The sequence below is a fragment of the Varanus komodoensis genome, unplaced genomic scaffold (assembly GCF_004798865.1).
Source record: "Varanus komodoensis strain SLA01 unplaced genomic scaffold, ASM479886v1 scaffold6_2, whole genome shotgun sequence".
Lineage (NCBI taxonomy): Eukaryota > Metazoa > Chordata > Lepidosauria > Squamata > Varanidae > Varanus > Varanus komodoensis.
The window spans coordinates 1,454,176-1,476,516 of NW_025336346.1; the positions used below are offsets into that span (position 1 = coordinate 1,454,176).

At 40.7% G+C, this 22,341-nt stretch overlaps 1 protein-coding gene across 3 annotated transcripts in view; it reads left to right on the plus strand.

The window, feature by feature from the left end:
• The window catches only part of RBM6 (RNA binding motif protein 6), a 90,541-nt gene extending 69,425 nt beyond the window's left edge, over positions 1-21,116 (plus strand). For all 3 annotated transcript variants that reach the window (XM_044451098.1, XM_044451097.1, XM_044451099.1), the window contains exons 11-21: positions 1,176-1,273; positions 2,449-2,491; positions 3,643-3,700; positions 4,365-4,456; positions 4,543-4,695; positions 5,815-5,904; positions 12,913-13,170; positions 13,907-13,981; positions 17,186-17,283; positions 18,114-18,243; positions 20,858-21,116. In XM_044451098.1, the coding sequence (XP_044307033.1) occupies positions 1,176-1,273; positions 2,449-2,491; positions 3,643-3,700; positions 4,365-4,456; positions 4,543-4,695; positions 5,815-5,904; positions 12,913-13,170; positions 13,907-13,981; positions 17,186-17,283; positions 18,114-18,243; positions 20,858-20,983 (1,221 nt within the window). In that variant the 3' untranslated portion in view covers positions 20,984-21,116. The remainder of the gene's footprint in view (positions 1-1,175; positions 1,274-2,448; positions 2,492-3,642; positions 3,701-4,364; positions 4,457-4,542; positions 4,696-5,814; positions 5,905-12,912; positions 13,171-13,906; positions 13,982-17,185; positions 17,284-18,113; positions 18,244-20,857) is intronic.
• The last annotated feature ends 1,225 nt before the right edge of the window (positions 21,117-22,341 follow it).

A 22,341-nucleotide genomic window follows, 5' to 3' on the forward strand; every position in this document is an offset into this window, starting at 1 on the left:
TATTGAAACAAGCTACAGTGCGCTTGGTTTAATAAACCATAGTTAAGACTAATGGGAATTTGAATCTAAACTCTGATTAGTCAAACACACGACTGGAAACTTCCAACTTCTTGCAGCTACATTGGCAAGGGAGATGAAAGCTTGCACAGACTCATCCTTGAAGCACTGGGGCAAATGCAGCTAATGAGTACCATGTGATGTCATAGGATCTTCTCACACTACTATAATGCTCCTTCCAGATGGATGCAGTGTTGATATAATATGCTAGCTTGGCAGCTCTGTCTCTGTCAGAACAAATAGGTCTTCTGCTATAGATTCAAGGATGTGATGAAGAAGAACATGACTTGGTATGTGGTATAGAGTTCCAATCCTTAGGCTCAAGATATGATTGTTCCTTTCCACTGAAACCATTGCAATCTATCATAGAAAACTTCCAGCTTGCTGCTTCAATGTGCAAATGGGGCCAGTAGCTAGCTTCAGTTTATTAGCACTGCCACAGGATTTTGCTGTAGATGACTTCATACCAGTCCACTAAGATTCCCAATTCTGAGTAATACTCTCCCTCAGAACTATAGTATCAGGTATACTTATCAGGTACTCATTTCTAGAGTAGTTTGTTGTTCAGTTCCAATTTGGGGAAAGCATGAAAATTGGTAGACTGATCTTTCATATTGCAATTTTGCTAGGGGCAACCCAAAATGTTACCAGCTACGATCTAACCAACATGCTAGAAACTGTAAAACTGGGGACAGTAATCTGTTTGTAGTCAATTTGGAACAGATCAAGGCACAACTTGAGTCTGCAAAAGGGGAGAAATCAGCATTTTAGAGAGGTAGGTATGCTTACTTCCAAGAAAGTAAGCTACTTGGAAGTTCTATGAAAGTGTAACAACCAGCCAGCTGGGCTTGTACATTCCAGATGGCTGCGGGCATGTGCTACAACCCACCATGGCCAGACAGCCACAGTGGGCTATGAACAGGGTCATGGTGTCTCCCTGCTGCTGTTATGGGCAGGGTCCAATGATCCTGACTGGGAAAGTAGGATCTTGCTTGCTCTGCTTGGAGCAGCAGAGCTTGCTTGCACTTGGGACCCCGAAAAGAATGCGACAGCGTATGTCTTGCTTAATGGCTCAGAGCTGACTCCTTTCCCTTCTAAACGCTTTTTTCTCTCCTCAGGAAGCACTCCGGTTAGTGAAGGTTTTACAAAATCTGGATCCTCCCATTAGCATTGATGGCCGTCCTGTGGATGTAAATCTAGCTACTGGAAAGAGGAGGTAACAGAAACCGCACTAATTATACCATGCTAATGTATATGTTCCATTAGATACATTAGATAAATGTAAAGATTGAAGAGATTTAGGGAAGCCATTTCTGACACAGAAGATTTGTGGTAATACTAGCAAATTGTAAAGAATTGAGTCTCCATGCGAACTGGCTATTCTGTCAAACTTCATAGCTTGTTCTGTAAGACATTAATTGCCATGGTTGCCATATGCTGTGTCTAAGCCATGAAGAGGGGAGGTTTAGTGGATCATAGAACAGTAGTTGGAAAGGGCCATGAAGGCCATCAGGTCCAGCTCCCTGCTGGTGCACAACATGAATTTACCCCATTCCACTCAGATGGCTGCCCAGTTTCTGAATGTCTCTAGGGTGGGAGAACCCACGACCTCCCTGGGCAGCTGGGTCCACTGTCATATTGCTCTGACAGTGAGGAAGCTTTTCCTGATATCTAGCCTGAAGCTGGGTTGTTGCAACTTGAATTGATTATTCCGTGTCTTATGCTCCAGTATCAGCAAGAAGAGATCTTGATCTTCCTCTTTGTGACACCCTTTGAAGTTCTTACAGAGGGATGTCATGTCCCCCCTCAGTATTCTGTTCTCAAGGCTGAACATACCCAGTTCTCTTAGTCTTTCCTCATAGGGGTGTTTTCAAATCCTTGATCATACTTTTATTGCTCTCCTCTGGACCCTTTCTAATTTTTCTGCATCTTTCTTAAATCTTGATGCCCAGAATTGGACACAGCATTCCAGATGAGGTCTGACTAGTGAGGAGTATAGAGGAACTACCACTTCTTGTGATTTGGAAGTGATACTTATGTTAATGCATAAAATAAATGGAAATAAATGTCAGCTAGCTGAACAAAAACAAGCAATAAATTTAACTGCAATAATACATTGCTACCAAATATTTATGCAAAACACCCCCTAGAGAGCAGTATGCTTTGAATTCCCATTCAAGGAAGAGCTCTGCCAGTTTGGAAATACTCTTTCCTGGCATGCACTGTAAGGATACCATAATGTATTATATTTTCATTCACTTTCTTGTTGACCAGCTTACTTGCTGAGATTGCTGAGGTTATAGTGCAGTGAAATTAACACTCAAAGTGCATGTAGCATGTTCATTGTTCTTAAAGCAATATTGACTCATGCTCTTTTCTTTCTCTTTCTAGAAATGAATATGGAGACCAGGGAGATAATCCCCGCTTTAGCCAGGTACACTTGTAATGAAGTCTGGTGTTGGTACTCAGAAGCTTCTCAGCTGTACTGAGACTGAAAGATTGAGTCATTTGTCTTCTCAGTGTTTGTTGACATTTTCTCATTTTTGCAAAAGTTGCTGAAAACTAGTGAGCTGGTAGACTATAATCAGGAAAGGACTCAAGTGAGAGTCCCAAGTAAAAAATGTGCAAGATGGATTGAAATCATGGTAAACGGTTCATTCTGGCCCACCCCACCCTCTGAGCAATAAAACTGTAAAGATCTTTAAAAATTATCCTATGTATGTGTATACATGTGTATGTATAAACTATAAACTACAGTATTTGGCAGAGAAATAAACTTTTAGTATAGCATAATATTAGCTGATAATAGACATATCAGCTGTCTAATCAAGGGAAGATTTCCATGCTATCTGCAATAAGACAGATCCAGCATTGTTTTTCTGCTCATTTTCTCATGTCTAAACAAAGCCTGTTCATAACCACTAATCTGTCTTTCTTGTCAAGAAGCTCATCCAAAGACAGTTTGTGTAGCTGCTTGATGAAGTCAAATACTAACCAAGATTTCCTCTAGTCTATACTTCATGGTTGCAGCAGGCCTTTTCTTCCAAAGAGAACCAGATTAAGGCCTGGTTCACATAATCAAAACTGCCCACCTTGTGTTGTTTAAGCAATGGTGAGCTACAGCATGTGCTGGTGCATACCAGATATCATTTTGCATATTCAGCTCCCAGCCAGGGATTGTCATTGCATTTGAACCCAGCCACCATGGGTTATACAGTTAAACAATCCTTTCATAACCCATGGTCTGCTGTAGGTTTAAACAACTTACAATGAACTGATTGATCTTGCTGCTACTAGGGAAGTTACCTCTGCTATATAGTACTGAGTTAAATTACTGCTTATCCCAGATGTCTTTTCTGCAGACAATGGAAAATTAGTCATTTCTGTACAGCACATCTTTCCTGAAAAAGAACCTTTTGCTATTCATAGGTGATTACTTACTGATATCCGAAGTCACTATTGGTACTTGGTTACATGTTTACTTGATGCATGCAAATTATCCGGGGATACTTTGAGTAATAGGAAATGGTCCACTAGATGTTTTGCTTTCTAGAACTGTATTTTTAAATCACCTTTGTATTTTAGGGCAAACGAGGCATGAGTGACAGACGAGGTGGTGACTCACAAAAACGAAAATCAGAGTGTAAGACACAATCTCATTTTTTCTTGCTTTTCTTGTCATTTCATAGTTATTTATTTTGAGTATTTGGTGTTACTACTCCATATTTTAATTAATTAATTATACCACCCAACAGCCAAAGGCTCTCTTCCCTGAAATGTTCCTTTTCTAAAATTCTTGATGACACCAGTACAATAGAAGATAGTCTTGTTTTTAAAATGCATATGCTTTAAAATGAGCTGAAAAGTATATAATAGTCTTAAAATTCTGGTTTATGATGTTATACTGGGCATCTGAACTTTATCAGTGGAACTGTTATGTTGATTCTATGACCCACTTCTAATTGGAGTATAAAATCTTCCAAATTTTTTTCCTGTCTTGGCAAATTCAGCTGGAGTCACCTGTTCCTTACAGAATATGTGGTTTAAAAATTCATCATCTTTTAAGCAGCATAATTTCTACTCATGGGAATGCTATTCTGTTAGGGTTGGCCTATGGGCAGCCTGCTTAGTTGGCAGATATGGGGAATCATTAAAAGGCAGCAAGTTCTTAGTTATATAGTTTAATAATGGTGGCATCTTTGGGATTTTCTGCTTTAGGCATCAGATGTTTGGGGCTGCTTCTGCTGTATTTACGGATCTGTGTCATCTGTGGAAGCTTACAAACTCTGTTCTTTTTAACCCTTCAGCTTCTTCTGATGTGTCCACATTTATTTATGACCCAGACACTGGAAACTATTTTGACCCCATAAGTGGGGTATACTACGATCCCAATACTCAGGTGAGAGTATATATATTGATGTGTTCATTTTGCCATTGCATTACCAGGAAATGTTCTGTAAACATTTGTCAAATATCTTCATCCAGAGAGAAGTACCAATGGGTCGAGAAGCATCTATATCTCCACCACCATCTAGTGGAAGGAGGCATAAGAGCCAGGAAAGGACAAGTGAACGAGATGATACATCCAGTAGAGATAACAGAGAGAGAAGGGACAGGCACAGAAATAAATCAGCCAAGGTAAATAAGAGATCACTCTTATGAATTAATTGTACAGCTTGCAAGGGCTTAAATCTAGTCTGATAGATTAAGGATTAATGCTACTAGAGCTAAAGCTTGTCAGTGTGCCTAGGGAAGTCTAAGAGCTTGTGAAATAGGTAGGATTTATATTAATTGGCAAATAGTCCACTTTCCTTAATAATTTCTAATCCTCTTTAGCTATCCAGCTTTTCATGAAAAAAGTCTCCTTTGAACACAGAAACAAAGCAGAATAAACCAGGGTCCTCTGCATGGTGCCTGTTTCACCTCCAACAGTGTCTATGTGTGGGTCCCCAATGTGGAGCTGACAGACACACAGAATTATATATTAAAAATATCTCATTTTTCACGTTTTTACATATATGGATTTCTAAGAAATGCATTCAACTTTGTTAACACACAGAAAGCCCCACCTATTGCGTGGTATATACATAAATTAAACAAATAAAACTTTCTAGCATTATATGTGCATTTCAACAAAAGCAGACCAAATATCCATATAAGTATCCCATCTGAAAGTGGTGCTTATATGTCATCCATTCATATACCAAAAGCATTATGAGGTTCTCAGTCCATTGCATTATAGGAGGTGAGAGTTTATCATTCTAGTTTTGTAATACCTGTTGAAAGGGTGCAGTGAATCTATTTCTCCTTACATTTTATAATTTCTGTGAAGTAGATAAATAATTTTAAGCAGCATGTACAGTAAGCATTACAGACTAATAAAAAATTTATGCAATACCCTCCTTCCAAAAATAAGCACCACTGATTCATCATTTTGTGGTGGTGCCCATGTCAGTTTCTCATGTGCTAAGAGCTAATGCAGTAAATGGATACAATGCACTTGCCATTGTTTTAAATCAAGTTTGACTTGGTCTGATTGGAGAAAAGCAACACTTACTAAATCCTACATCTCTCTAATTTTCACCCATGGTTTATCATGCTTGAGAATTGAAGGCAAAAAGAAGGCCAGCTTGAAGGTAGCTAGAATGGAATAGCAAACATACTTGTTGTGTAGATCATTCTTGAGGAGGCATAGTGGAGAGGGAGAAACAAGGCCTATCTGTTGATACATTTTAATTCACCATATCAATGTTTCAGAATGAGTCCCAAGAGGAGAAATTTCCTGCAGAAGATGTCTTTAAAAAGCCACTACCGCCAGTGCTGAAAAAAGAAGAGAGCACACCTCCAGTAAGAAGACCTTACTTGGCATCTATCTGCTAGGACAGATTATTTCTTCTCAGATTTAATTTTGACCAACTTAGTTGGCCTGACTTCTGAAAAATCTTGCATGCACAGAATTGTACTCTGTGTGTTTCTGCTGATCTAATGAGTTACTGTGCTGCACAGCTTTTCTTTCCTCTCTATCAAACTTTTAGATTTATTGAAAAGTAAGAAGGATTAATAATTAGCAGGGATTGGGTCTCTTAAAGTATAAGTCGTGGCCTGAAATCTATAGTCACATTATAGCAGAAATTAATTTTATAAAGCCCAGAAAAAAAGCAGCTTGAAGATACATGATGATCCCAGGCTAAGGAAATCTCTGCCAAGGAGGCCTTATTGTCTTGATGAGAACTCTGCTCTGAAGTTCCCAAAGTAGGATACACATGTAATAACACATGAATAGACTTTGGGGATGGTGGGAGGGGGACAAAATATTAATGATGAACAGAATATGATTGAAGGATCTCTCTACCCTGTTGCAAACCACTGACATTTACTGATTTTGAGTGTCCATGGCAGTGATGTCTGATGGAGAGCTCTCCTTGGCCCTGAATTATTTATTTATTTATTTATATAAAATGTGTATGCCGTCCAATTACTAATGTCTCTGGATGGCTAACAGCATAAATAAATTGACGACCCACTCTGGCTGCAATTAATAAAATACAACAATAAAATTCGATATTAAAACTTATTAAACTATTGATTGAATAAAAAGGTCTTAACCTGGAGCCAAAAAACATACAATGACGCCAGCATCAGATCCCTTGCCTGTAACTAGGGGGAAAGGTGCAGGTCAGCACTCCCAACATTACTTGGGAAAGAATACGGAAGGACCTTCCAAAGTTGCCACAAGAGCTCAACTGGGGATGGGGTTTTATTTTTATTTTTTTAAAGAAACACATATTTTGGAGAAGAGGATCCAAATTACAACTGATTTCAAACAGGATAAGTCATCGATATAGTGCTTTAATAAGGGAAAACAGTAAGCGAAAGCATCATTTTCAAGACATACAATGGTATCTTAGGCATGGTCTACCCATGTCACAGAATGAGGTGGGAAAGTCATAAGCTAGTAGAATGGACTGTACTATTTCAGACTGCAGGTAGCAGATGGCCACATTTTTAAATACTCCCCATACAACAAAAAAGTCTACTTGCAAGTATTAAACCCAGCCTAGCATATTAGGGGGGAGTCTCTAACCCAGCCTTTTATTTGTAGGGATTGCTTTATGCTATCTATTGTTGCCTCCTCTCTTGGATGCACACCTTTAACATGGGGTGTGTGGGGGGGGGGTTTGAGAGCATCAGAGTAGCTGAGAGCAATGCTGTGAGGCCAGGTGTATCCACCCTTTTCAGGACTAACAGTCAGCAGAAGAGAATGGATGAATTGTGATGGAGGCAGAAAAACTTCTGAAGGGCAGCTGCTGGGCAGCAGTAGTGGCTGAAGGCAACAGTGGCAGAGGGTTTTTCACAGATGGTGGCACTGATACTCAAGCTAGCTCTTGTTAGTACTGCACAAAAGAAAGTAATGGTAAACCACTTCTGAATATTGTTACCTTGAAAAGCCCATGAAGAAACAAACTTAAATGAAACAACAGAAGATGAGACTCCCCCAGATTGGAAGGCACTCAGCAAGCTACTAGGGAAGAACAAAGGACCAGTGGGCTGTCATTAATGATGCAACTAGATCACAGGCAGTACAAGGCTATAATGCAGAAAATGACCGAATAATATCAGATTTTGTGGAAAACCTATCAAAAAGGAAAAATAAGACACCTCTTCCAGAAGATCCCAGAAAGTCAAGTGAAATTCAAACCTAGACTAGGAATGCTCTAATTCCAATGTATGGTCCAATAACAGATGCCGAAAAGGAAATCAAAAACTTTTATGCAGGTGTTCAAGAGGAAATAGATAATATGCCAAAACAATACATGCTAATAATCCTGGGTGACTGGAGCAAAAAAGGTAAGAAACAAAGCAGAATCAAATGTTGTAGGACAAATTGGCATGGGGTAAGAAATGGAGAAGAATGACTCAGAATTTTGTGCAGTCAGATGGCCAATACAGAAATCAAATTCACTATGTTATTGGAAGCAGAAGATGGAGAAGCTGCATTCTCACTGCCAAACCAAGACCAGGAGCAGATTGTAGTAATAACCATAAACTCTTAATCTCAAAGATCAACTCAAGCTAAAAAAAGATGAACAGAAATATAGTGACAAAATACACCTTCAACAACATCTCTGAGGAGTTTAACATTCACATAAAAAACAATTTGCATTACCTAACTTAATGGACCAAAGGACAGAAGAACTGTGGACTAAAATCAGAAGCATTTTAGGGAAGAATGGAAAATGACAAGTTCCGTAACAAAAAGAAAGAAAAGGCCTAAAAGGGGTGATAAAAGAAACACATTGCTTAAGAATAGGCAAGAAGCAAAAGGTGGCTGAAATAGGGTAAGAATCCTAAATGTAACTTTTCAGGGACTATCATGTAGAGACAAAAAGAACTGTTACAGTGACCGGTGCAAGGAAGTAGAAATAAACAACAAAAGCAGGGAAGAAGAGACTTCTTCCAGAAGATCCCAGAAATCCAAGGGAAATTGAAATCTAAAGTAGGCATGCTAAAAGGCAGAGACATACAGTATATCACAGAAGTCAGTACACACCTCACATTTTGTAAATATTTTATTACATCTTTTCATGTGACAACCCTGAAGAAATGACACTTTGCTACAATGTAAAGTAGTGAGTATACAGCTTGTATAACAGTGTAAATTTGCTGTCCCCTGAAAATAACACATAGCCATTAATGTCTAAACCACTGGCAGCAAAAGTGAGTACACCCCTAAGTGAAATTGTCCAAATTGGACATTATTAGCCATTTTTCCTCCCCGGTGACATGTGACTCATTGGTGTTAGAAGGTCTCAGGTGTGAATGGGGAGCAGGTGTGTTAAATTTGGTGTTATCGCTCTCACTCTCTCATACTGGTCACTGGAAGTTCAACATGGCACTTCATGGCAAAGAACTCTCTGAGGATCTGAAAAAAATAATTGTTGCTCTACATAAAGATGGCCTAAGCTATAAGAAGACTGCCAAGACCCTGAAACTGAGCTGCAGCACGGTGGCCAAGACCATACAGCGGTTTAACAGGACAGGTTCCACCCAGAACAGGCCTCGCCATGGTCGACCAAAGAAGGTGAGTGCACGTGCTCAGCATCATATCCAGAGGCTGGCTTTGGGAAATAGACGTATGAGTGCTGCCAGCATTGCTGCAGAGGTTGAAGGGGTGGTGGGTCAGCCTGTCAGTGCTCAGACCATACGCCGCACACTGCATCAAATTGGTCTGCAGGGCTGTCGTCCCAGAAGGAAGCCTCTTCTAAAGATGATGCACAAGAAAGCCCGCAAACAGTTTGCTGAAGACAAGCAGACTACGGACATGGATTAGTGGAACCATGTCCTGTGGTCTGATGAGACCAAGATAAACTTATTTGGTTCAGATGGTGTCAAGTGTGTGTGGCAACAACCAGGTGAGGAGTACAAAGACAAGTGTGTCTTGCCTACAGGCAAGCATGGTGGTGGGAGTGTCATGGTCTGGGGCTGCGTGGGTGCTGCCAGCACTGGGGAGCTACAGTTCATTGAGGGAACCATGAATGCCAACATGTACTGTGACATACTGAAGCAGAGCATGATCCCCTCCCTTCGGAGACTGGGCCGCAGCGCAGTATTCCAACATGATAACGACCCCAAGCACACCTCCAAGATGACCACTGCCTTGCTAAAGAAGCTGAGGGTAAAGGTGATGGACTGGCCAAGCATGTCTCCAGACCTAAACCCTATCGAGCATCTGTGGGGCATCCTGAAACGGAAGGTGGAGGAGCGCAAGGTCTCTAACATCCACCAGCTCCGTGATGTCGTCATGGAGGAGTGGAAGAGGGCTCCAGTGGCAACCTGTGAAGCTCTGGTGAACTCCATGCCCAAGAGGGTTAAGGTAGTGCTGGAAAATACAAAATACTGACACTTTGGGCCCAATTTGGACAGTTTCACTTAGGGGTGTACTCACGTTTGTTGCCAGCGGTTTAGACATTAATGGCTGTGTGTTGAGTTATTTTGAGGGGACAGAAAATTTACACCGTTATACAAGCTGTATACTCACTACTTTACATTGTAGCAAAGTGTCATTTCTTCAGGGTTGTCACATGAAAAGATATAATAAAATATTTACAAAATGTGAGAGGTGTACTCACTTCTGTGATATACTGTACTATCTGACCAGTAGAAAATAAACAGCAGGTGGAAAAAATACACAGAAAAGATGAAAGGAAGACTGACTCCTTTAAAGAGAAATCCTGTGAGGATCAAAGTGCTGTATTGGAAAGTGAACTGAAAGCTACTCTGAGAGCACCTGGAAGGAACAAAGCACCAATAGAACTATTCCAAACTGCAGAGAATGAATTAGTCCATATCCTGACAAGAATATTCCAACAAATATGGGAAGCAGAGCAATGGTCCACAGACTGAAAATGTTCAGTATACATTCCAGTCCCCAAGAAAGAAGATACAAAAGAGTGCAACAACCATAGGACTATTGCACACATTTCCCATGTAAGCAAAGTAATGCTCAAGGTGTTGCATACCGCCCTGTATGGAGCGAGAAGTGCCTAATGTTCAAGCTGGATTACAAAAAGGAAGGGGCACTGGAGATCATATCACAATTATATGATGGCTAGTGGAGCACACCATAGAATTTCAAAAGAAGATCAGTTTATGCTTTTAGACTCAAGCACAACTTTTGACTGTGTGGAACACAAGAAGCTATGGGTGGTTCTGAAAGAAATGGGTGTGCCTCAGCACCTGGTTGTCCTGATTCCTAGCCTGTATCATGGACAAAAAGCTAATATTAGGGCAGAATATGCAGAAACAGAATGGTTTCCCATAGGGAAAGGTGTCAGACAAAGGTATATTTTATATACCTACCTGTTCAGCCTATAAGCAGAATATATAAGGAAAGCTGGATTAGGATCAGGAAAATTGGTGGAAGATACATAATAATTTAAGATATGGAGATGATACTACTCTGCTGATGGAAAGTAGTAATGAATTGAAATGACTCCTGATGAAAGTGAAAGAAGAAAATGTGAAGGTAGCACTGCAGCTAGCATTAAAACAAAAAACAAAAATCATGACTACAGAACAATCATAGAACTTTATTGTTTACAATGAAGAAATGGAACTTGTGAAAGATTTTACATGCCTCACTGAACAATTCAAATGGAGATTGTAGCCAAAAAAATCAAAGACTGATGCTTGAAATGACAGTAATGAAGGAACTAGAAAAGACCATCAAGTGTAAGACATTTCTTTGGAGACCAAGGCCAAGATTACCTACACTATTAAAAGCTGACAGGAAGAAAATTAAAATGTGAAACATGGTGCTGGAGGAGAGCTTTGCAAATATGGTGGACTGTCAGAAAGACAAACAACTGGGTCATAGATCAAATCAAGCCAGAGCTTTTCCCTAAAAACAAAAATGACAAAACTGAGGGTATTGACAATAGTTTGGGCACATCCTGAGAAGAGAAGACAAGAGTCACTGGAAAAGGCAATCATGCTAGGGAAATTAGAAGGCAAAAGAACTAAAGGAAGACCAAGTATGAGATGGATTGATTCCAGAAAGTAAGGCTCAGCCTTGAGTTTACCAAGGCTGAGCAGGGTTGTCATGGATATGACCTTTTTGAGGGCTTTCACTCATGGGACCTTGACAAGTTGGCGATAACTTGACAGCACATAACTCTTGTGCAGTCCATTGTACCAACTCTTTCTGCAGTGTGCTACACTATATGCAGAATGAAGCGATAAGCTAATGTGGTAGCATTTGTATTCCATAGTATTCCACGCTCCAGGTGAGGGAACTGAATGCTCTTCCTTGCCTTTAGAGCTTTTAAATAAATAATTAGTGCAGCAGAAGACTGTGCTAAATTTTCCTTTTAGATATGCTTGTTTCAGACTTTCTGTTGTAAAATTTACTTCGTTGTTGTATTTTATGTATTTAAATTTAGTTTTATAAACTTTGTAGAGAGCTTTGGCTAATGGGTGGTTCAGAAATGTAATAAATCAGTAATAAGTATCTAGTGTACTATATGCCAGCAGTTACTTGCATTCAAAAAATGGCAGCCTCTGCATCACCCCCAGCCCTGCATAGATTTCAGGTGGGATAATTCACTCAGTTTTGATAAACATATGTTAAGAAAAATACAGATCCCTTTGTAAGAACAACAGGAGGAAAAATGTTCAAGATCAGCAATGAAAGGTCAAGAAGCCATGTTCACATTTCAGTTGAACAGATTTGTCTCCTCTAATATTATGCCTACATGGTTAATATATTGGATGCTGGTGAAGGGATATGAATATACATTTATCTACAATATGGATTATATTTCATAAACTCCTTGTTTGTTGATTGATTTAGAAATTTTGTATTAACTGAACTGGTATTTTCTTGAATATTGAATTGAAAGCTTAGTAATAGCTTTATTGTAGCATTTTAAGTTTTGGAGAATTTTTCATAATGTTTTTCTTTTGAAATTACTATATTTATGTTTATATGGTAATGTTAGCTTTCTTTTGGAGGGAAAAGCAGGGTACAAGTATATTGAATGAAGGAATGTAATCCTAACAACAATTCTGTAAGGTAAAATCATCCTCTGTATTGCAGAAAAAAAGACCAACGTTGGAAGAGAATAGCTTGCCTCTAGCCGCCCAGTGAGTTCACAACAGAGGCAGTCTTTGAACCAGGGGTTTTCTTATTTGGAACTTGCTAAGTTAGATGCTAAACTATACCAGCTAAATGCTCTTGTAGAATTACATTCACTAATAATGCCTCATGAACAAGTGAGACACCGCAGACCCTCAGACTACTTAATAAGCTTCTGTACTGCCTGTGGATCTCATTCTGTGTTCCTATTTCAACAGCCAAAGGTGGTGAATCCTCTGATAGGACTTCTAGGAGAATATGGTGGAGACAGTGACAATGAGGATGAAGAAGATGAAGAGGAGCCACAACCGCAGCCTCCACGGCCACCAGTGCAACAGCAGGAACGGCCTCAGAAGGCTGAAAATGATGAGGATAAGCTGACTGACTGGAATAAGTTAGCATGTTTACTTTGCCGGAGGCAGTTTCCAAATAAGGAAGTACTGATCAAGCATCAACAGCTTTCCAACCTTCACAAAGTAAGAGTGGAAGCAATATGTTCAGAGGGATTCAGCTCCTCGTTTTGTGCCTTGATTCATTTAACAAATCTTCTGAACATTAGCAGGAATGTTAGACAGCAATACCATCAGAAATTAGAGATTTCAGGACAAGGTAAACTACTTTCAGATCTGGGCTTTGAGCGACGTGGACTGCATAAATTGTGGGTATAGCACAGAAAATTAGCCAGTCCCCTGCAGTTGAAGAATGTCCTAAAGTCAGAAGCCAAGAACAGAATTAGAGTATCCAGAGGCTTTTTGAAAAAGCCAGATTTAGCCTGACACACCTGAAAGGGGACAGTTTACTGCTTTAACCTCTCTAGAGAAGGCATTCTGCCTGGTTGGTGTCCTCACCAAAGAAGCCCTGGTCATATCTAGTGGATGGACACCAACCTTCATTTGCAACTGCACTCAGAGCAAGGCCTTGGATGTAGTTAAGAGTTTAGAAAGCACTGTTTTTGGGAGCAAGGATACACACACTGCCTTTGCTTAGATTTTGCATTCTTCAATACACTGTTTTTGTATTATATATGGTTAATTGTTGGGATTTAGCATTAAGCCTTGTTTTAGTTCCAACATTTGTTTTTATTGCCTGTAAAACTGGAGAATTAACTGAATATTTTAATGGTTTGATTATTTTAGAATATTTTAAAATGCTAAAAGAAATATGGTTCATTACATACAGTGAGATTATGTTCATTCTGCTTTTTTGTTGCAGCAAAACCTAGAGATTCATCGGAAGATAAAACGATCAGAGCAAGAGCTGGCATATTTGGAGAGGCGAGAGCGAGAGGTGACTGAGGAATTATGTCTGTTTTGTATGGTCTGGTATGGCTGTGGCTGTGCTGAATCTTGATATGTAAAAGAAAACACTAATTCCCTGTATGCCCTGGCTATTACTGACTTGCAGCTGGACTTAGACTAGGGGTGATGCATTTGTGGCTCTCCAGCTGTTGGGACTCAAATGCCAATACTCAGAGATTATGGGAAATGCAGTCTGACAGCATCTACAAGACCACAGTAGCTCATCCTTTATGTAGACCATACCCTGAAGGTAATCATCCTTAGTTTGCCTCATTTTGGTCATATGGGGAAAATTTTAAACAGCTTCATCTGAGTAGAAAATAGTATATAATAGTGTTTAGAATACTGAACTCACTCAACTAATATTGGGTTCCTTTCCCCACTTTTGTGATTTTCTGGGGATCAATCTAACTGCTGTCTAAAGTAAAACCATGTGTAGGGAAAAGCACCAGAGGGAGCAAAATAAAGCAACATGATTGCTTAGGAGCATGGACCCTTGTGAATGCCCGACCCTACAGATACTTTTCTTTGCGGTGTAGAAAGATTATAATGGTTCATCATGCAGTGGAGCAGAGGAAAATTGCAAAGGGCTAGCTTAAGTTTTCCTCTAGAGTTGTCAGCCCATCTCTCCATGTTAAGAAAATACCTGGGTGCAAATTGGATGTGCCAAAGATTCTGAATACAAAATTTATGCCTACAAGAGACTAGAGGGGACCTAATTTCAGTGTGCAGTAAACCAAATGTCAGACCTCTCTTTCTTTTAAAGCTAGCATTTCATTTCCTGAGAAACCCAAATATCTATCAATCCTTGGGAAAATACTAGAGCAAATTATTTAAGAAATCAATCTGGAAGCAACTGGAAGAAAATGCAGTAATGAACAGAAGCCAACATGGATGTCTTACGAATGAGTCATGGCAAACTAACCTAATCCCATTTTTTGACTGCATAACCACATAATGCCATGAACATAATGTATCTAGGTTTTAGCAAAGCATTCAACAAAGTGCCCTATGACATCTTGATAAACAAACTAGCAAAAAGTGGGCTTGACAGAACTGCTATTAGGTGGATCCACAACTGGTCACAGAAAGTGTTCATCAATGGCACTTTCTCAAGCTGGAGCGAGGTGACAAGTGGGGTGCCAATGGCTCAGTTCTGGGATTACTGCTCTTCAACATTTTTATTAATGATCTAGATGAGGACGTCCAGGGAAAGATAATTAAATTTGCAGATGACACAAAACTTGGCAGATTAGCTAACACCTTGGAAGACAAAAAGAAGAACCAGGGAGACCTAGATCTAGAATGCTGGGCAGAAAGCAACAGAATGAAATTCAACTGGGACAAATGCCAAGTTCTACACTTAGGGGAAAAAACCAAAATGCATTGATACAATCTGGGGAATACTTGACTTTACAGCACTGAAAAAGGAAAAAAAAATGGACAAGCTAAACGTGAACCAGCAATGTGATGTAGCTGCCAAAAGGGCAAACACTATTTTGGAATGCATAAATATAAGCATCACTTCCAGAACAAGAGAGGTACTAGTTCCCCTTTACTCAGCATTTGTCAGTCACCTGGAATATTGTGTTCACAATACTCACCTGGAATATTATGTTCACTGTTGGGTACCCAGGTTTTTAAAAGCTGCAGAAAACCTAGAAAGGGTTTGGTGGAGGCAACAAAGATGATCCATGGTCTGATAAGTAAGCCGTATGATGAGAGGTTGAGAGAGGTGGCATGTTTAGCCTTGAGAAGAGAAGACTACAAGGAGTTATGATATCATTCTACAAAAACCTCAAAGGCTTTCACAAAGAGGAAGGAAAAGGCCTCTTCTCACTCATTCCTGAGTGCAGGACATAGAACAATGAATTTAAACTGTAGCACACCAGATTTAGGCTAGACACCAGGAAAAACTTCCTAACTGTCACAGTAATTTGACAGTGGAACCAGTTGCCAAGAGAGGTTGTGGGTTCTTCCACACTTGAGACATTCAAGGCAAAACTGGACAGTCATCTAAGTGGGATGGTGTAAACTGGTGTCCTGCACCAGCGGGAGGTTGAACTCAATGACCTTCTTGGCCCCTTCCAACCTACTATTCTGTGAATTTATAAAATAGCCAAATTGAGTGTGAATGCAAGATACCAGATTGGTGTCCATGGAAATGCTATGATTTTTTTAAAAAATCAATCATATGATGCAGTCAGCAAGGTAGTTAATATTATTATTATTTTTATTATTATTATAACATTTCTATGCCGCCCCTTGCCGAAGCCTCGGGGCGGCTTACAACACAAGAAAATACATTGAAATACAATAGAACATAATAAATTACCATTAAATACAAAAATACAAAAAATACACTGAGTTACAAACATAGTAATATAAAATTAAAATTATCAGTATAAAATAAGTAAATAAATAATATAGGAGGAGAAAAGAGAAGGAAGAAGAAAGTTGCCCTGGCCAGATCATATATTTTAACAATTAAAATGATGTTTAAATAAAAAGGTCTTTACCTGGCGCCGAAAAACCAGTAACGACGGTGCCAGGCGGACCTCTTTGGGGAGTGAATTCCATAGGTTGGGCGCCACCACAGAGAAAGCCCTCCTCCGAGTACTTACTCTCCTAATTTCTTTCATGGAGGGTTCCCGGAGAAGGGACTCTCCCGTAGGTCTCAAAGGGCGGTCGGGCATATACGGACGTAAGCGCTCATTCAGGTAGCCAGGACCCAAGCCGTTTAGGGCTTTATAGGTCATAATCAACACCTTGAATTGGGCCTGGGCTTCAATGGGAAGCCAGTGAAGCTGACGGAGGACTGGAGTCATGTGAGCATAACGCCCCGTCCCCGTCAGCAACCTGGCAGCTCTATTTTGCACCAATTGAAGTGTTCGGACCGTCTTCAGGGGAAGCCCCACGTAAAGCGCGTTAAAGAAGTCTAGGCGGGAAGTCACCAGCGCGTGTGTCACTGTCGCCAGGCAGTCGTACTCCAGGTAGGGCATCTTTGTTTGAAGTATCTGGAAAGTGAGTTATGTTCAGTTGCGATACTGAGAAATTATAAAACATTTCTCCATTACATGGATTATGTGATCAGATATAGAATTTTTAGTGAAGGAATTTAGCCTCTGGCACCATACCAGGGAAGTGAAAATCAAAGATACAACTTTTACTAAATCTATCTTCTAATATAAAGGGAAGGTTTAAAGAAAAAGGAAGTGACAGAAGAGAGAGATTTGAAGAACGGAACTCACCAGAAAGAAAACGGCCAAAATATTTCAGGAATTCTGAAAGGTATGACATTTTCTTAAGAAATACACTATGCAGGAAAACTTAACATTTCTTGTGTGCCATGTAAACTGGCAAAGTAACGGAATCAAGAAATATTAAAAATTAATACTGTATTTTAGCATGTATAGCATGCGTTAGAGTGCTCAAGAGCACTTTATACATAGTCAGTAGTTCTTACAAGAATCCAATTTAAAAATGTGTAGCAGTATTAATTCTATATAGATAAGAGGAGGTTGAAGCTGAGAGGCAATTATGTTATGCTGGCTTCCTCCTGGATTTCTGGCTGACGAAAAATCATTTGCTGTTACATTATACCTGCTTTCATTTTTAAAGTGTATTTGTATTTTAAAAGTTTTCATCTGCAAGGAATTGCCTTAATACAAGCCTGATACATGCAAGAGATTGAGATGTGGTTTGTGCACCTTCCCCCCCTCAGGCATTTCTGGGTGTGGTACGTGCATGTGTCAAACCTGTTAAAGAGGGGACAGATAAAAGGTAGAGCATAATCCACTGACAGACTGAGCAGTTTCACATGGATACCCAGTACTCACTAGTTACAAGCAGTTCTGCGGAGAATGCTGAATTTCATTGCAAGACATTCTTGTTTTCTCAGTTTTAAAATACTTCAGACCACCAGAGTTATATGTGAAACAAAAGGTCTTACAAGACTGAAGTCAGCATGAATCTTCTTTAGAGAATGAGCTTCTAGGCAGTTCTGCCTAAAATCTACTTCCTAAAAATTCAGTTGCACCTGTGAAGCAGGCTGTTGCTTATGCAGTCATGTATACTCACTAGTGGAAAAGTCCATGTAAATACGGTTGCTTTTGTTGCAGTGACTATAAGCCCATGGATAAAGGAAGAATGGAGAGCAATAACAAAGGAAGCCGTATGATGCAAGCCATGGGCTGGAAGGAAGGCTCAGGTTTGGGGCGCAATGAACAGGGCATGACATCTCCAGTGGAGGTAAAACTCCTGTCTTGGCGAGACACCTCTTTTTCAATAGGTGTATGAACAATAGGTCTATACAAACCCAGTTTTTAAAGAGGCTTCTTTGAAAAGCTGCCTGTAGGAAGAATGTCATCTATCTGTAATTCCTAATATTTATTTATTTATTTAGAAATTTTGTAGGCTGTCCATCACTCTCGTCTCTGGACGGCTTACAACATGGGTCCTCAAACTACATCCCGGGGGCCGGATCCGGCCCGCCATGCCCATTTATCTGGCCCGCCATGCCCATTTGGGCCCACTGTGTGTGCGCCCGCCGCCACCTACCTTGCCCCGCACGTGGGGAGGTAGCGGTTTGCTCACTCAGAGAAAACAAACTCCAAGCGAGCAAGCAACTGCCTTGTGCGCCCACCTTGCAGTGCGTGCCCACCCCCGCCTCACCCGCCCCTGCCTCAGTGTGTGCGCCCACATGTGCTGCCCCTGCCCCCTCGCTGGCCCATGCGCCCCACTGGCACCACCTTTCTGGCCCACACCCAGCACCAGCACCTTTCAACTGGCCCCCTGGTGGAAAAGTTTGAGGACCCCCGGCTTACAACATTATTTCAATTCTCAATAAAATAAGTTAACTGTTCCACACTGAGCATAACAATAATCTATTTAAAATAAATTAAATAAATCTAACACAATTAAAATTACTGTATGTTAAAATATTGGTCAAATCTTGACCTGGTGCCAAAAAGCATATAATGACAGTAGCAGATGGACCTCTCTAGGGAGCGCATTCCATAGTCAAGGTGCCACCGCAGTGAAGGCTTTCCTCCGAGTACTCTGTCTCCTGACCTCTTTCAAAGAGGGTTCCTGGAGGAGGGCCTCTGCTGCCGATCTTAGGGGGTGGGAGGGCATACAGGAAAAAAGGCGTTCCTTCAGGTATCCTGGTCCCAAGCTGTTTAGGGCTTTATAGATAATAACTAGCACCTTGAATTGAGCCCGGACTTCGATGGGAAGCCAATGGAGCTGATTGAGGACTGGAATTATGTGAGAATAATGACCAGTCCCTGACAGCATCCTGGCAGCTCTATTTTGCACCATCTGAACTATCTGAACTGTCTTCAAGGGCAGCCCCATGTAGAGTGCATTACAGTAATCCAAGTGGGAAGTAACCAGTGCGTGTGTCACTGTTGCTAGGCAGTTCTCCTACAGGTAAGGACGCAGCTGGTGGATCAGCCGAAGCTGAAGGAAAGCGCTCCTCGCCACCGCCGTCACCTGGGCTTCCAGGGACAGCTCCGGGTCGAGGAGCACTTCTAAGCTGCAGACCCTGTCCTTTAGAGGGAATGCAACCCCATACAGGGCAGGGCCCAAGTCACTTACCCGGAAACTCGAATCACCTACCAACAGGACCTCCGTCTTATCTGATTTTGCTTCAGTTTATTGGCCCTCATCCTGCCCATTACCTCAGCCAGGCACCTGTTCAGGACAGCCACTGCCTCACCTGGTTTAGTTGAAAAAGAGAGGTAGAGCTGGGTATCATCAGCATACTGATGACTCCACAGCCCAAACCTCCTGATGACCTCTCCCAGCAGTTTCATGTGGATGTTGAATAGCAAGGGGGACAAAATAGAGCCCTGTGGTACTCCATGGCAGAGTTGCCATGGCGCAGAGCCAAAGTCCCCCAGCACCACCTTGTGGAATTGGCCAGCAAGGTAGGAGTGGAACCACTGCCAAGCAGTGCTTCCTACTCCCAATCCCGCCAGCCTATCCAGAAGGAGACCATGGTCAATGGTATTGAAAGCCACTGAGAGGTCCAGGAGAACCAACAGGGATGCACTCCCCCTGTCCCTCTCCCTACACAGGTCATCATACAGGGCGACCAAGGCAGATTCAGTACCATAACCGGATCTGAAACCAGACTGAAACGGGTCCAGATAATGAGTTTCATTCAAGAGTACTTGGAGTTGTCCAAGTCATCTGGATAGCTTGTTTCACACAGGGGTGTCCGTGTGTGCGTTTGTGTGTGGGTGTGTGCATGATGACATAAAGGATCTTCTCAATCGCAGCACCCAGGATGCTGCCCCAGGAAGTCCATCCTTATAACTGATTTTGTGTTGCCACATGGAAATCTTTCTGGTTTAGCAAGTCTTTCACCTGGCTATTTATTTTGTTTGCTTGTTTGTCTGTAGATACGTTTGTCTGTAGATATGTTCTATTTTTGGTGTTTTAATTACTACTTTTTGTTTTAATCTTCCTACATTGCTGCCCTACGTATTTCCTTGAAGTGGAAAGTGTAGGGCAGAAACTTTACAATAAATGTGATTGGGAGTGCTGGGAGTAGGGTGGGTAGTGGTACTGGATAGAAGATTAAGAACGAGATCCCACAGAATAAAGTTACTGTCACACTACTGTGAACTGTCAATATCCTTATTTATAAATGCATTAGGCAAGACTAGGTGGTATTGAATTATTACTCTTACTGTTCATAGTAATATTTTTCAAATTATATTTAGTTTGCATAATATTTATTACGTGTTTCATTATATGGAATATCTTTTCCTTGCCTTTCAACAAAAAGGTATAGTTGGTGAATTTTCCAGTGTAAATACTACTAGCTGCAGTGACATTTGTTTGTTTTCTCCAGCCAGAAAATCGGAAGAAGGGAGCTGGCTTAGGGACCCAAGGGAGGCCCAGCAGAAGGCAGTCTAATGAAACGTATAGAGATGCTGTGCGAAGAGTAATGTTTGCCCGCTACAAGGAACTTGAATAAATGTGGAAAGGAATCCCAACACACTCTGTACCCTTTGTTCCTTTTTTGTGTCTGTCTCTTGTTTTTTTGAATCAATGTTTTTATTTGCTGCTGAAGTGTGTTTTTTGTTTTTCAATAAAACAGAAAAGTCAAAGTTTGGTCTCTTTCCTGCTTCCCAGATTTTTGAGCTAAATCTTATAGGAGAGATAGCTGTGTTCAAATTTCTTTGAACTGACAGTATCTTATCATATACTGAATCAGTTTACACATAATGACAGCCCATGGGTTAAACTGCCTCCCATGCACTTATGCATTTAACTAGAAGCAGACAAATGTTTCTGTCAGGATCCTGACAGTTAACCCAACAACAAGCTGTAGGTTTAAAGCTGATTGGCATGACATGTACACCAGGTGATTGCCTCTGCAAACTACATGATGCCCCAAAAATACAGCCCTCAGAATACATCCTGTTTGTATATTTTACTCAAGCAACTGCTACTACTTGAGTTGAAGTAATGGAGGATGAGGAGTAAATTCAGTATTAAACCCCAAAGGGTTAATATTGTTATTTGCTGGAGTGTTCTCTTGGGTGGAATATTGATGTGCAAATCTGACTTAAAGCTATGGAAATATCTAGAGTCTTAGGTCTTTATTTGTGAATCCCTTAGAAATCAACCAGATAGCTAGAAGCTTGTTTTTGTGTTGTAAGAAATAGTAATCAGTTTGAGAACTACTTTAAAATTCCATTTATAACAAAATGGTGAGATAGAATGGAAACAGGAGCAATGCAGAAAAGTGTACTTCTAAGCAATCTGAGAGTTCTTGTTCACCGGAAAGTGTAATGAAAGAACATCACATGGAAAAGGTGTGGTACTAACAGACTTTCTGTTAGTGGAGGAAGCATCCAAAAATGGGTATTGTCTGTCCCCCACCCCCACCACCAAATTGGCCAGGAAAGGCAGAGCCTTTTTTCACTTCCTAACATGTATTTGCATAAGGTTTTATATCCTCTGTAGCCCCAGTTCTCCTTTTGCTCACTCATTTGGTACTATTATCACTTATACCCATCCATTCTGTTTCCTCTATTTTTTTGTTAGTTTCTTCAGTTTTTAGATTCCCAAGATCACTTCATTATTTCAAATATACCTCCACCCTCCAGCACTGGGATTAGAGGTACTTGGTAAAACAATTCATAGGGAATAGAAACTGGAGCTGCCTGTCACAAAACTACACATGCCTTCCTTTCCTCCACCCTAGTGTTTTCCTTATCTGGAAAGCTTGGGGAGAAGCCATATGATTTTTGGGGACAGGTGTGCCTATGTTCCTCCAAATCTTACAGATTGTTCAGATTTAGAGGAGGATTGCTTAGATTCAGATAT